This window comes from Culex pipiens, chromosome 3 (genome assembly GCF_016801865.2).
Source record: "Culex pipiens pallens isolate TS chromosome 3, TS_CPP_V2, whole genome shotgun sequence".
NCBI classification, from domain to species: domain Eukaryota; kingdom Metazoa; phylum Arthropoda; class Insecta; order Diptera; family Culicidae; genus Culex; species Culex pipiens.
In genome coordinates this window covers 36,823,877-36,839,601 of record NC_068939.1, presented here as the reverse complement: position 1 = coordinate 36,839,601, position 15,725 = coordinate 36,823,877, and the positions used below count along the sequence as shown (strand labels likewise).

Below are 15,725 nucleotides of genomic sequence, written 5' to 3'. Positions count from 1 at the left end.
GTGCGGAGCCCGCAGGGGTGTGCTGACGAGCACGCACGCAGCCACTTTTATGTCGACTAGTTACACTCTCAATGTGATTGATACTCTCTGTGCATTTCCAGTTTTTTTTCTAGATAATTATCATGAAAGTTTGTTAAATGCATTTGAGAAGTTCAATTCACAATTTAGTTAATTAAATCACTGAGACTTCGTACGTTCAGTCTTCAAGTGATGGTTTATTAATAGAGGTATGATATCGCCTACTATAATTTAGCTTTATTAAAATGAATGAGTGAATGAATGTTTTTGAATGAATCAAGAGGAAATGAATGAATGGATGAGTGACTAATGAATGAAGATCATGAATGGTAGAAATAGAGTTAATAATTCTGGTCCAAGAATATTCTTGTGACGTTGTTGTTCAAATGAGATGCTACATTTGTTTGATCTCAGATCTATGATTAGGTTAAGGTCTAGATTCTAATAAATTAGTCAAACTGACACGATAGTTCGTGGTTTTTGATTTCACTTTGCGATGGAGATGGTTAGCTACATTTGAGATTGTTCTGATACCCCAAAATGGGAACGGTTAACAAAGGGTTCTGATCCTCTTCGAGTGACCAGTTGACAATAGTTGTTTGCTTTTGTATTTCATGTTGTTGGTTGATGAACTGTGTTGAATCTGGAAGGATCAATTACAAGATTGGTATGTTTTCGATGTTGTCTATCGTCAAAACATAAAACATTTACACCTGCGTTTACTTTACTCATTAAGGAGTGGTGGTCCTTAATTCTGAAAAATCACAAGGGTTTAGTGGAGAAGAGCTTTCCTTCAATGGTACCAATCACTTTAACTAAATCCATGATTTAGCTGAAGCTAAGGATCCGAGTAATGTCTGGATGTGTATGTGCCTAGAATAACAAATTTAAAAAAAATCAAATCATTAAAATATTGCCCCTGACTTTACTTTACTCCTTAATGAGTGGTGGTCCTTAATTCTGACAAATCACAATGATTTAGTGGAGAAGAGCTTTCCTTCAATGGTACCAATCACTTTAACTAAATCAATGATTTGGCTGAAGCTAAGGACTCGAGCAATGTCTAGATGTGTATGTGCCTAGGATAACAAAAAAATAACTTTGTCATTTTTTTACCCCGACTCCGGGAAGATTGTAACCTTTTGAAAATCGGTTTCAATAAAATCATACTCGAACCACACCAAACCAGCTTGATAAAAGGAAGATTATAAAATATTGTCAGTAAATGTTTAAATGTGCAGTATTTGTTGTTCTGTGTTTACACTTTGAACATATGATATTTCATGTTTATTGAGCGTCCAGGTTGGTGTCTTTCAGATTTAGGAGTTTTGTTATTTATTAAATTATTTATTTATCTATTTGTTATCTGTTATTTATTAATTATTTATTATTCAAAATTAGCATGCAATTAAAAATAGTCGACATTAGGGAAAAAGGCCTTTTGCATCTGAGACACCAACCCATATGAATTTTGTTATCCCCACCCCTGCGAACACCATCATCACCCCGTACGTCAGTGTCATCGAGCTGTCACCGATCCCTGTGGCAAAACAGGAAACAGTTCTGGAGGGAACAGCTAGGCGGCGCATAAATACGGGCGCAGACGATGGTGTCGGCCTCTTTTGCATTTTGGTCCGGAGTGGTGAAGACCAGTGATCGCCCCGCTTGATCGTCCGTCACCACACGACACGGGAAGAATAGGGACCATCCACAAACCACGTGGACACTTTTTTGAAATTCTCAACCCCCCCCCCCCCCCCCCATCGTGGACAATTTCCATACAAATAAAATCTTTTTTGTATGGAGCGTGGACAATCGCCGAACCCCCCCCCCCCCCTAAGTTGTCCACGTGGTTTATGGATGGTCCCATAGTTCGCGTGTGAATTTGAAAAATCTAATTAAAATTTACACAAAAAAACGTTGATTACAAAACAGTGAAGTGCCACGACAAATTAAAATCAACTAGCCTAAAAGTACGGATCGGAGTGTGACGGCACCACGGACGGTTAGAAGGACACCACAACACGTTAAAAATTCCTAACCGAGTTAGGTCCCTCCGGTCATCTCGTACGGATCCGAGCGAGCGTGGTGCAAAGACAGAACCTGCAGTGAAGTGAAGTGAAGTGGTCGGGACTGGCCGCACGAAGCACTGCGGTGCTGAGTGCCGAGTGGTACAACGTCGAATCTGTTGGCCAGCCCCCGAGTCAAAGACTCCCCCAGTGGTACCTCGCTCGGATCGACCACTTCCCCCCTTTCGCGCGTGCACCACCCTCCGGACCCGCGAACTCGACCCTCCGCTACAAATAGGGTCCGCGATCACGTGTTTTGGCGGTCTCCTTCTGAGACCGCGCCGACACCAATCTGTGGCCCTCTGGGGCGAAGCCAAGAAGAAGACGCCCTCTCGGCGGTCCAACCGGACCCGCCGTTCGTTCCCTCCTGTTCCGGAACCCGACCAGCAGCAGCAGCCAAGACAGCGACGCAACAAGCCGGCCACCGAGCATCAGGATCCCAACGATAAAACGCATGCATGCAAGTAACGTACACAAATACACATTAAAACAAATCCCCCCGTCTTTCCCTTAATTTATTACCCCTAAAAGTTCTTAAAATTATTGAAAGTCTTAAAATCTAAATAAAAGTTAAAATGTGGTCTCAATCAAGCTGTGTTTGTCCTATTTATTTAAAATCCTAAATATTAGTCTTTGGTTGAAAATTAGTGTGGTTCACGTGAGTATGAAATGTTTGTCTTTGTGTGAGAAATCTCCGGGTAGATACGTGTGCCGCCCTATGGAGCAATCCCCCTAAGGGACTCCATGTGCTCGTCTCTTATATTTAACCCCAGAATAGTTAGGTACTATCATATTTAACGACATTCCAACGGCATGCACAACTAATAAGGAACATTTTCGTCAAAATAAAAATAACTCCAAGCCAAAACAAAATACCACGCCAAGCGGAAATCGGGCTAATGAGTTTGTAAATTATCACAACAACCAGAAAAAAAAAACAAACACTGCGCGATAATCTCATTTGAGAGGTTTTTAACTCAAAACAGCAAAACCACAAGCCAAAACAAAAATCGCTGTCTTTCGCACCCTGACTGTCTCATCACTTTACAATTCTTGGCTAATGGTCACCGATCTACGCCAACATGATCGCTAAATATTTCGCTGAATTCTTGGCAGAGTAACTAGGGTAAAGATATATTTTTTGGAACACTGTATGATTATTTTAAAACGAAATGATCGAATTTGTGTCAAATAACACAATTTTATTTTTGTAATTTTATAATTTTCCAGAAATTAATCAATGCAGAAATCTTGTCAATACCTAAGTCACCACAAGCTAATTCTCAGCAGTAAGCCAAAGTGATTGTTTATGTTCGGTGGTTTACCACCCCAGCGGCGGTGTGTATGGTAAAACACTACAAAGTCAAGTTCAGTGACGAACGCAAAGGAAACCCTCCTCCCTTCACCACATGCAATTATTTTCGCCATCATCAAAGCGAGAGAACCAGAGAAAGGAGAGGAAAATTGTTTGTATTTTCTCGAAACCAACTCAAATCACCATATCGAACTCATTTAAATCCCATTCGACGGCGTGGTCCTGTTATTCCAAACGCATGATTTATGCCGGAACCAAAAAAAAAAACTCAACTTGAGCGATCGGCTAACAAGACGGACCAAAGTGGGCTAACATAAATAAAAAGTGACGGATTGTTAGGAGGCTGAGAGCGCGCGCGAAGAAAGAGAGAGAGAGTGGGAAGAAAAAATGAGGAAAATTTCAAACGCAACGAGCGGGAAAACAAACCATTTTGCTTGAGTTGAGATTGAGTGGCCAATAAAAATAACAATGTTTGTGTGTGGTGACGAACATGACAAGAGTTTTCCACCTTTTTTCACTTTTTATTAGGTGAGGGAAAACTGTCAGAGGAAATCAATGATGTGACACTCGCGGGATTCTTTGGTGGCCATATGGGACCAGGGCGAAATGATTCATTCATGAATGAAGATGACAGGTGTTCGAGATGAAAATTTATTTGAAATTTCATGAAGAAGACATTCTGTTGTAGAATAGCTGATGGGTGAACGAACAAAGTGGCAAAAAATGTTATTTAAAAATAATTTCTTATTTTAGTAGCAATTACAGAATATTGAATATTTGTACACAATAAACGTTAAAAAGAAGAGAGCCAAAAAACATATTTTCAAACATTCAAACTCAATTAACGTCAATCTGCACCCCAACATTTTAACGACACACTTAACCTCACTTTCACTTAGCTAAACATCCAATCCAAAAAACATTCCCCTCCCTTAACTTCACCGAAAAATGAAAAACCTCTCTGGTCGACTTAACGCACAAATCCATCATTTTCCTCCCATTACGAGAGCGCGCGCACTCTTCCTTCCTGCGTCAATCTCCCCAAAAATTTTCCTCTACATCCTCCCTTCCCCCCTCCCACCCCTTTTAGAGGCTTAGCCTCAAATTATCTAGCGGAGCTAATTCAATTAAATTTTACGATCACGATGTTCAGGCGACGATTTTCCACACTCTCATTCTCTCTCGCTCCCATCATCACTCTCAAAGCGGAAATCTCGACAACAAAAACGTGCTAATGAACTGCACGAACGGTTCTAAAACACTAATACTAAGTCTCACTGGTTCATACTAACACAGTTGCTCTTGTGAGAGAAGCAACTCGGGGAGCGCGAGAAGGAGAGAAAAACAGCTGATTTTCCACTGCGAGGCACCACGCGTCTCCATCGAACGAGAGAGGCTCTCAGCTGAGCGCACTACCATCTGGTGGTCACTAGTACAACTGAACTTTTCTAAAGTGTAGAACAGTTTGAATTCCGTGGTGAAAGAATATCTCTGAAAAGTTACAAAAAACAAGAACATTTCAAAATGATTGTTTTGTTCTAAATGCAAAAAATAATCTCTTCTGGGTTTTTGCAGATTCGAAAAGTGCATTAAATTTCTCAAAAATTTACATGTCTCAAAATTTTGTATAGTCGTGTAACAAAAAATTACAGAATTTCTTAAACTATTTTTTATTTTTTTTATTTAGAGTATGCCATCATACCAGGCTTCCAATTTTACACCACTTTTCCAAATCATCACCGTTTCAGCTTGCCTTTTTTTAATTCCGTTTTTTTTTCAGCTTTAATGTTGAAATTTTGATTATTTCTCATTTTTGAATAAAAATTGTTGGAATATTGCCATTTTCTATTCTCCTATATTAAAATGACAAATATGTAATCAAAATATCTAAACATTCAAAAAAAAACTCTGTTAAATAAAAAAGATGTCTTTTTAAGTGTTATTGATTTAAATAATATAATTTACACAATGTTTGATACATTACTACAGTTATGCTGGTACCAAAAATTTGCAAAATATCAATACATTTTCAGTTTTAATTCTATGTCTTATTCGAATCTGAGGTTCAGAAAATTCAAAATTTGATTGAAAATTTTATTCAATTTTATTTATTCATTCTATTTTTAAGAAATCGCATTGAACTGCACAAGTTTTTTCAATGAAATTTAAATTATCAGAAGTATTTTTTTTTGCTTACTGAGTTTTTGGGATTACTGTTTGGAAAAATTTACAATGGCCTTACAGATTTTTAATATAAAAATAGGAATATTGTTTTATGTTGTTTTCTAATAGTGTCCAGTTTTTTTTTCTATTATATTGGTATTTGGACTTTCATCCTTACTTGATGTATCATAAGAAGATAGCTCTTCAATCATTCTTTGGGTTTTGAATGTTGTAAAATTTAGCAATATTTTGATCTTTTTCCGATATTTTTTTTATTTTTATTTCGAATATTACTGCTAATTTCATTTGCAATGAAGGTGGAAGAGACCGAATTTGAAAAAAAAAACATTTTTGAAGGTGAACCTTTCTCTCCCAGTAATTGAAATTTGAGAGTAGTACATAAATTATCACAAAACATTTAAAAAAATCGCAAATAGTTTTACTAACACCACTTATTTAAATTATTTTTTAAGTTTGTATACAAACTTTGATCATCTTCAAAAAATGAAGTAATTTTTCGACCTGCCACGTTTCATCTCTTGAGAGATTAGTTCTCTCTTAGTGAGTGTCAAAAAAACTTTTTTTTATGAAGATTCTTACATTTCTGCTCAAAGGTTTGAAAAATCTGTCAATTCAAAATAGATAGCTTGTAACGCCTCCTTTCCTCTTACTTTCCCACATCTAAAAGCTATTTCGAAGGTTATTTTTACACATTTTTTTCCTTCTATGTTCAATTCGTTCTCCTTTTTACTAGTAAACTCATTCCCCACTTCGAACAAATCAGCTGTCGAAATTGTATTCTATATCTCAGCTCAGGATAACAAATGCACCAATGTAATTGTTAATGCAACATAGTAAATGAAATAAAATGAAAATGAAAAAAATATAGCTTTATTCAAAACACTATAAAATTTAACATAATATTTACCTACTTACAACTTAATTTAAAATTTCAAGACTGCTTTTCCAAATTTTGATAAAAAACATGAAATGCTTTGTACATTTTAAAAGTAATGCTGATAAAAAAATACAAAGGTAAATCGGATTTCTGCAATATTTATTAAGAGTCTGTAGTATTTTTTTTTCAATCTGTCCAAACATTCTAAAAAAATATTTTTTCAGGCAAAAAATATGTTTGTACTCTTTGATTTTAAATATAAAGTTTTGTTCAAGAGGTGGTGGGACAAAACTTGAAAAAATGTTTTTTTTTTTCATTTAGAAGAAAAGTAAAAAAAACTAATTTACTGTAATTCAGCTAAGAAACTGTCAATAATCTTATTTAAAGTTAAAAAAAACGGTTGATATTCCAGCGTCAAAAATTATAAAAAAAAATCTGCTAAATAATGAAATTAAACGATAAACTTTTGGTAAGGAACATTTGCAAAATAATCATATGTTATTCAATCCAAATAAATTACAGAGCTCTTAAACTTGAATTAAATGTTTGAAATTAGATCATTAATCTGAGCTACTCTATTTCATTTTTCCACAGAAAAACCTGCCAGGAGTGCAAGTGCCCACGGGAAACGCACGCCGTGTACCACGAGCAGCTGACCTCGGTCCGGGAGCGGCTCGGCTTCAAGCATGACACCAACACGAGCCGGGTGGACCCGCGCCAGATGGGCTACACCTGGGTCCCGCCGGGGATACTCACGTCGGCGAAGGTTTGCTAAAAATCCTGTTTTGAATCTCTGAAATTTTACTGATTGTTGGTGACAATTCTAGATCCAACGATACTTTGACGTAATTCCATCGGAGAAAGTTCCAAAGATTGGCACCCAGGGCGAACGGTTTCGGGACAAACAGTTGGTGTACCAACTGCCCAAGCAGGACCTGGCGTTGGACTACTGCAAACACGTGGAGGAAGCGAACCGGAGTTCGTACGAGGACTTTGTGGCCGCGAGGAACGAAATCGCGCTGGATATAGGTTAGACATTACTTGAAATCAACATCTCAGCAAGACACCTAACAGTTATTTCGTTTTAGGTTACGTTAAGGACGCCCCGGCCCCCACCGGCTGTTCCGGCTGCGGGGAGGGTCTGGCCCAGGGCGAGATGGCTGTGACGGCGCCAAAGTTCCGGGACCAGATCCTGTGGCACCCGCGGTGTTTCCGCTGCACGACCTGTGATGAGCTGCTGGTGGATCTGACGTACTGCGTGCACGACGACCAGATCTACTGCGAGCGGCACTACGCGGAGCTGCTGAAGCCGCGGTGTAACTCGTGCGATGAGGTGAGTGGCGGGGACTCTGTCAAAATGAGAAATAATTACCTACAACATTTTGGAAAAAAAAAACAATTAAGTAGTTTAGACCCAATGGGCCCTCGTCGCATACAGAATGGACGTATATCTGTGGAAGTAGCAAAAATAAGGGGTAACTCATAGTGGCGTAACCCTCTATAACCCAACCCGATCTATGCGGGCTTCGTTTAGTAAAAATCTATTTTTCTATCAATTATGATCTTTAGAATTCCAATGCTTTTTAAAATTCGAGAAAGAAGTCAGACTTGTTTAATGTGACTTTGCCAATGTGCCACAATGCCTCAACTTTTGACCTTAACAGATCCACAAAATTCGATTTCAAACCTGAGATATCAATGAAAACCGAAAAACTCCGTGCAGTGCTGTCTTTTTTCATATGAAAGAAGTTTCAATCTTGTCCAGCTATCTTGACACTCCCTGAAAATTGATGTAGGTGCGAAAATAAGCCAAAAGGATTTCTGGTCAGAACGAGTTTGACACACGTAGATGCCCGACTACCGTAAACATTTGTAATTCATAACTCGGGCCTCCGGCAACCAAATTCAACCAAACTTTGGACAATGTCCAGAATGGTCAACCAAACAAAAGGTGTTTGTTATTGTCTACATTGTGTGCTCTACTTTTTGTTTATTCAAGGTTAAACATTAAAACGCTCGGAACGTCATAATGTTGAGAAAAGATAGCACGACAACGTTGAACAGAGCAATTCTCTGATATTTCGGTCATCCGAAATCTCGACATCTAGCTGAAACTTTTTTAATGCCTTTAGTATGCCCATGCCCAAAGAAGCCATTATTCATCTTTGTCCATATCATTTTAAATTTTTCTGCTGTCCGTACAAAAATGGAATATAAAAATTAAAAAAATATGTATCTTTTGTAGGATTTTTTTATCGATTGATATATCTGGGAAAATTGTAAGCATAGATGAAATACAATAAAAATGCGTATTTATATAATCTTTTTTTTTTGTTTTAAGATATGTATAAGATATAAAGAATTCCATCTTTTCACAAAATTTCAGAAAAGGCAAAAACTTGTTAACTTTTTAATTGTTTTTTTTTCGGCAATATTTTATTTTTTTATTTAAAAAAAAAAACAAGAAAAGGTCAAATAATTTGTTCAAATCTAGATTTTTTCAAAAGGTCATATTAACATATAAAACACAACCGCCTATAGGACCTTTAATTAATCTATTGATGTTTTTAAAAGTAAAATCAAAATTGCAATCAAAAAGTCACCGCTTACCAATTTTTGAAAATGGCAGTGGTTTTACTCATAAGTGAAAAATATATTTATATTTTCGAAAAGCTGAAAAAATAGGGAATATGGGAGTATAGGGAAAAAAAACTAATATTCTACTATTTTGAGCGTTGTTGTTAGGTATTGAAGGTTGCCAAGATATGGAGCAATTCCAACTCAAATCAGGTTTTTTTTCTGGTACTTTTGTACCTGACCCTCTCCGATATCAATGAAACTTTTTAGACATGTTATGCTTGGCCTATATTAGCCATTTTTGTGTATATGGAGCCAATTGTACTCGAAAATGACATTTGAGAAGGGCGTAAGTAATTTAAATATTTTTTTGTTTTGTAATTTAAAAACAACTGTAACTCAAAGACGTTGCGTTGAATCAAAAAGTGGTCAAAGACAAACTTGTAGGAAGTTGGACGGGCTATCTGAAAAAAACTACACTGAAAGAAAAATACACGCACTTCTATGAGATTTTTCAATTTTGAAAATTAAAAGATAAATTTGAAGGTGATGTCACGATTTTTTTTCGTTCAAAATTTTTGAGGAAATAGTCTAAAATGTTACATAAAGACTCACGAAAAATGCAGGATGCAGGATATGTCTCTCCTAAAAAAATACAAACATAATTTACTAAAACTGTTTTTTTAAAGTGGTCTAAACGTCAAAATTTTTGCAAACCGATAGTTCGAATCGATTCCCCAGACAATATTACATAAGGACTCTATATTGACCATTGTCCTATGTGTAATCCTTGTGAAGATACAGCGCACAGTGGGCGGAATGGAACCCAAAATCGGACTTAATTGAACGCGGCTGGTTCCCTGGTATGAAAAATAGTGTTTCTTATGTAAAAAAATCCGGGGAATCGATTGGTGATAATTTATCCACCGCACAAAACGGCAAAGGGTCCATTTTGCCCCAATTCTCCATTTTTCTACATTTTTTCTTGAAAATCGCTCTATATATTTAAAGCGGAGGCTTTATACGGCCATCCAAAATGCACTTAACTTATGTAAAAATGTCCCAGAAATCCAGTAATAATAACCACTTGCGCGCAAAAATCATCTAGGGTCCATTTAACCCAAATTCCGACATAAATTGTCAAACAATCAAGTGCAAATCATCATTTCTATGTAAAATTGTCTGATCTTTACGATAAAAATATTTTCAGGTTTTTAAAATCTGATCTAACATTTGAAAACGGCCAAAAATGCTTTTATAGCGGAATTGGGGTTAAATGGACCCTAGATGATTTTTGCGGTGCAAGTGGTTATTATTACTGGATTTCTGGGACATTTTCACATAAGTTAAGTGCATTTTGAATGGCCGCATGAAGCCTCCGCTCTGGATACAGAGCGATTTTCAAGAAAAATGTAAAAAAATGTGGAATTGGAGCAAAATGGACCCTTTGCCGTTTTGTGCGTTGGATGAAACCATCACCAATCGATTCTTCGGATTTTTTTACATAAGAAACACTGTTTGTCATACCAGGGAACCAGACGCGTTCAATTAAGTCCGATTTTGGGTTCCATTTCGCCCACTGTGCAGCGGTTTTAAAAATAAAAATGTTGAAAAAATAGGTTTTTCGATGGTTTTAGCTGGATGCAAAATAGTTTTCCGCAAAGCGGCCTCAATTTAGAACTGTCAAAGTGGAACCAATTTACTTACTTACTTTACTTTATCAGCAACAGGTCTATCGACCCAACGCTGAACTAATCGAAGATTTCCAGGATGCTCGATCTTGGGCCGCTCGTCTCCAGTCGCCCACAATGTTGGCCGCTCTTGCATCTTCGTCGACTGCACACAGCCAACGCGTACGAGGCCTTCCACGAAGCCGACGACCCCGTCCGGGTTCGCTGCTGAATATCGTTTTAGCCGCCCGCTCGTCCGACATTCTGGCTACATGTCCAGCCCACTTCAGCCTGTCGTGCTTGATGACTTTTACGATATCAGCATGTTTGTAGTCTTGGTACAGCTCGAAGTTCATGCGCCTGCGCCACCGGTCTCCTACTTGCTTGCCGCCGAAGATAGTACGCAGGATTCTCCGCTCGAAGACCCCAAGTGCTCTCTGGTCAGCCTCCTTTAGCGTCCACGACTCGTGACCGTAAAGAGCTACAGGGAGTATCAAGGTCCTGTACAGCGTGATTTTCGTAGGCGTCCTTAGGCTGCGGGACCTTAGCTGGCTACGAAGACCGTAGAAGGCCCTGTTTGCAGCACTAATCCGCCGTTTCACTTCGCAGCTCACATCGTTGTCGCACGTCACAAGTGTACCAAGATATACAAATTCATCCACCACCTCATATCTTTCTCCATCTATTTCCACCTCCGAAACACCATCACCTGCACTGCCACGCGCTCTGCCAGCAACCAGATACTTGGTCTTGGCAGTGTTGATGGTCAGTCCGATCTTCGCAGCTTCCCGCTTGAAAGGGACGAACGCCTCCTCCACTGACCGACGGTCGATACCAATGATGTCGATGTCGTCAGCGTATCCAAGCAGCATGTGCGATTTAGTGATGAGTGTTCCGTTTCTTTGCACGCCTGCCCTTCGAGCAGCACCCTCCAACGCTATGATGAACAGTAAGTTCGAGAGAGCATCGCCCTGCTTCAATCCATCCACCGTAACGAAAGCTTCAGATGTCTCGTTGGCTATTCGCACGCTTGATTTTGCTCCGTCGAGCGTTGCACGAATCAGTCTAATTAGCTTCGCCGGAAAGCCGTGTTCTAGCATAATTTTCCAAAGTTCGTTTCTTTTGACTGAATCGTACGCCGCCTTGAAGTCGATGAACAAATGGTGTGTTTGCAGGTTGTACTCCCGGAACTTGTCGAGGATTTGTCGCAGAGTGAACATCTGATCCGTCGTTGACCGACCCGCTCGAAAACCGCACTGGTATTCGCCGACAAAGGTCTCGGTCAAGGGTCTCAGCTTGCTCCACAGGATTCGGGATAGTACTTTGTACGCTGAGTTGAGGATTGTGATGCCTCGATAGTTGGCACAATCGAGTCTTTGCCCTTTCTTGTAGATTGGGGTGATGAGCCCGTCTAACCAGTCGGTCGGAAGCTGTTCTTCGCACCAAATTCGCTGGACGATTTGGTGCAGAATCTCGATCATCCGCGCGCTCCCGTGCTTGAAAAGTTCGGCCGGAAGTCCGTCCTTTCCCGCGGATTTCGCGTTCTTGAGCTCCTTTACGGCTTTTTCCACGTCCTCCAACGTAGGCGGGTCCACAGCTATTCCATCATCCTCAACGTTCATCCTGTCCTCGACGATTCCCTCTCGCGTCTCACCGTTCAACAGCTGTTGGAAGTGCTCCTTCCACCTGGCCGCTACCACTGTCTTATCTGTCAACAGGTTACCTTCCCTGTCGTTGCACATAACAGGGGAAGGCGTCGCTTTCTTTCTTACACCGTTGACAGTTGCATAAAACCTCCGCTTATCATTCGCGTTGTACTGTGCTTGAGCTTCGGCAAGTACTCTCTCGTCGTACTCCCGTTCTTTTCGGCGGTGGGTTCGTTTCTCAGCTCTTCGCAGCTCACTGTATCGCTCACAGTTTCGGCGCGTACCCTTCACCAGCATACGCTTTCTGGCCTCGTTCTTCTCGTCCGTCACTCGCTGGCACTCCGCATCGAACCACCCTTTGGGTTTGCGTCCTCTGGTCGTGCCGATCACTTCGGTAGCCGTTGTGTTGACGATGCTCTGGAGGGCTCCCCATTGCTCATCCAGGTTACCTGTAGGCGCGTCCTCGTTGATCCGCTCGTCGAGCTTCCGACTGTACTCTGCAGCAACGTCGCTGCTCGCGAGGCGCTGGACGTTCAACCGCGCTATCCTCGCAGTCCGCGGGGTCAACACGTTCGACAGCCTAGCTCGGATCTTGCACGCTACCAGGAAGTGATCAGAGTCGATGTTCGGTCCTCTGTACGATCGGACGTCCATCACGTCCGAGAAGTGTCGACCATCCACCAAAACGTGATCGATTTGAGTGCACGATTCGCCATTTGGGTGGCGCCAGGTGTGCTTCCGAATGTTCTTGCGCGCAAAGAAGGTGCTACAGATAGCCATTCCTCTGGCTGCGGCGAAATTGACCAAACGTAGGCCGTTGTCATTCGTGCGAGGATGAAGGCTCTCCTTGCCGATGACCGGATGGAAGAAGGCTTCCCTTCCGACCTGCGCGTTTGCGTCTCCGATGACTATCTTCACGTCATGTCTTGGGCACTCTCCATAGGTCTTGTCGAGACGCTCGTAGAAAGCGTCTTTATCGTCATCGGGCTTGTCGTTTGTCGGCGCGTAGATGTTGATCAGGCTGTAGTTGAAGAATTTGCCCTTTATTCTCAACACGCAGATCCGGTCATTCACCACCTTCCACTTGATGACTCGGTTCTTCTGATCCCCAATCACTACAAAACCGACTCCGTGCATCGCCTTTTCGCCGCCACTGTAGTAGATGTGGTACTTGAAAGAGGTGTTGGCGATGGGGTCCACCGCCGTGAATTCTCGCTCTCCATGACCGGGCCATCGAACTTCCTGGATGGCGGCCACATGCATTCAGCTTGTACAGCTCCCGGGCAAGAAGGCCAGCACGTGCAGGATCTTGGAGAGTTCGAACGTTCCAAGTACCGAGTTTCCAATCGTTGTCCTTTTTACATCGCCTGGTCTGATGCCGATTTATCCGTCCTGAATTTCTTCTTTTGTTTTTCTGAGTTGGTGTTTCGCTTCGGTATGCCGCCTAACCAGGGCTGCGAATACCTAGTCTCGGGGTGGGGCTGCCACCTTGCAGCTTCCGGGACCCAGCTGCGGTTTTCTCTCGACACCGTAACGGGGACTTTTGTCTCGAAGCCTAACGGTACAGCTACATCCTCCGAAGAGGGTGGAGCCCCCCTTACCCTGTCAGCATACTACCAAAGTTCCCACCGGGGTTGGTTACCCGATCTCTCCAATGGTTACTAGTATCCCGGCCAGCGCCGCGGGGAGGCCAGGGTATCGGAGTTACTGAACAAGAGGCTAAAGGACCACTTGGTGGGTCTATTTTATACCTACGGTACTTGAAGTACCTATGGTACGCGTTGTCCAGTCGTTCGCTGACCACCACCACCAATTTACTGTTTGAAAAATGATACCAAGAAGTGGCAAGTATTGTAATCGATATATGATTTATTTTGCCAGGAATAAAAAAGTCGAGGGCGTCGAGCTTTTGAGGTATTCGAAGTCAACATTTTTTTAGAAGAGAGTTGGAATCGAGATTGGCATAATTTGTCGCTTACATTTAAATAAGCGCTATGTCTCACGAAAAACATATGTTTATGAGGTTGGTTGCTCTTTAGATTCATAAAATTCCGCCCACTTCTGACGCAATTGTTCGTCACGAGGAAAACAAAGATTGACTCTTTTGGCCGCCCATCATTTAGTCTACGAACAAAAAAAGCGCAAAGCACTTAATTTTAAGGCAATAACTTTAAAATCAACAGATCCAAAATGTTTCTAAACAAGTCACTTCAGCAGCAAAAAATATGTCACGCTTGAGCTTGAACATAGCCTTCTACTTTGTTTATGTTTACAGCTGTAGTGCAGTTGTATTAGTGAAGAGCAGTAGGGATCATTCGGAAATCACGTTACGCATTCTGTCTTTTCAGCACCCAGGTTGTTAGCAATTTCTTAATTTCTCTTAGACTTTGAGTTACAATAATTTTTAAATTACAAAATACAAAAATATTCAAATTACTTAAGTCCTTCTCAAATGTCATTTTCGAGTACAATTGGCTCCATATACACAAAAATGGCTTATAGGCCTAGGATAACATGTCTATAAAATGTCATTGAAATCGGAGATGGTGACTAAATATTTTAAAAATGCAGGAATGGATTCTCTGATCGGTTTGGTGTTTGTTTTTTCTCAAAGCTTAGTTATGACAAACTTTAGCACCTTCGATTTTTTTAAGGTTAAATTAACATGTTGTATCCAATAAATCCACAATTACAAAAAATAATTTTCATTGATCGGTTTTTATAGAAAAAATGTGCCATCTTTTGAGCTATGGGCTTGACGCGCGTTTTGTGTTTAGCCAAGTTACGATTTTTTTTAAATAGTGTGATAAAAAATTGAATTTAACTTGAAAAGTATTTTATAAAATATTGATAAAGTGCATTTTAACCAAATAGTAAATATTTTTTTAATTTTAAAAATAATGTTTATCCTTGACCATCTTTGATTTTTTTTAAATGTCAAAAAGCTGAAAAATTAACCACATTTTGCTATTAACATTGTTGATCCGACCGTTGTTTGCGGGGATGGCTTTGCAAAGAATGAGTTTTTCTAAGTTGTACTCAATTGACGCTCAATTTTCAATCGATAATATCTTGGAAATCGTTGCTCAGATTTTCAAAGTTGAAAAGTGAAACTTGTGTGAAATTTTCTCAACTTTTGGAAACAAAATATTTTCAGATTTTCTAAATCACAACTTACATTTCAATGGGACCAAATAATATGATTTTTTTGTTTCCAAAAGTTGAGAAATAATGACATAATGAATCGTTACAAAAAGTTTTTTTTTTCAGAAATGAAAAGTCGATTTGCAAAATTATACGGGTAATTCTCTACCAACTCACACGAAATCGGGAAAAGTTGCCCCGACCCCTCTTTGATTTGCGTGAAAC

At 40.1% G+C, this 15,725-nt stretch overlaps 1 protein-coding gene across 3 annotated transcripts in view; it reads left to right on the top strand.

Annotated features, from left to right (window-relative positions):
• Window positions 1–15,725, top strand: part of LOC120415778 (four and a half LIM domains protein 2) — a 306,724-nt gene that overhangs the window by 146,813 nt on the left and 144,186 nt on the right. For all 3 annotated transcript variants that reach the window (XM_039577402.2, XM_039577401.2, XM_039577403.2), the window contains 3 exons: window positions 7,058–7,229; window positions 7,291–7,492; window positions 7,552–7,796. In XM_039577402.2, the coding sequence (XP_039433336.1) occupies window positions 7,058–7,229; window positions 7,291–7,492; window positions 7,552–7,796 (619 nt within the window). The remainder of the gene's footprint in view (window positions 1–7,057; window positions 7,230–7,290; window positions 7,493–7,551; window positions 7,797–15,725) is intronic.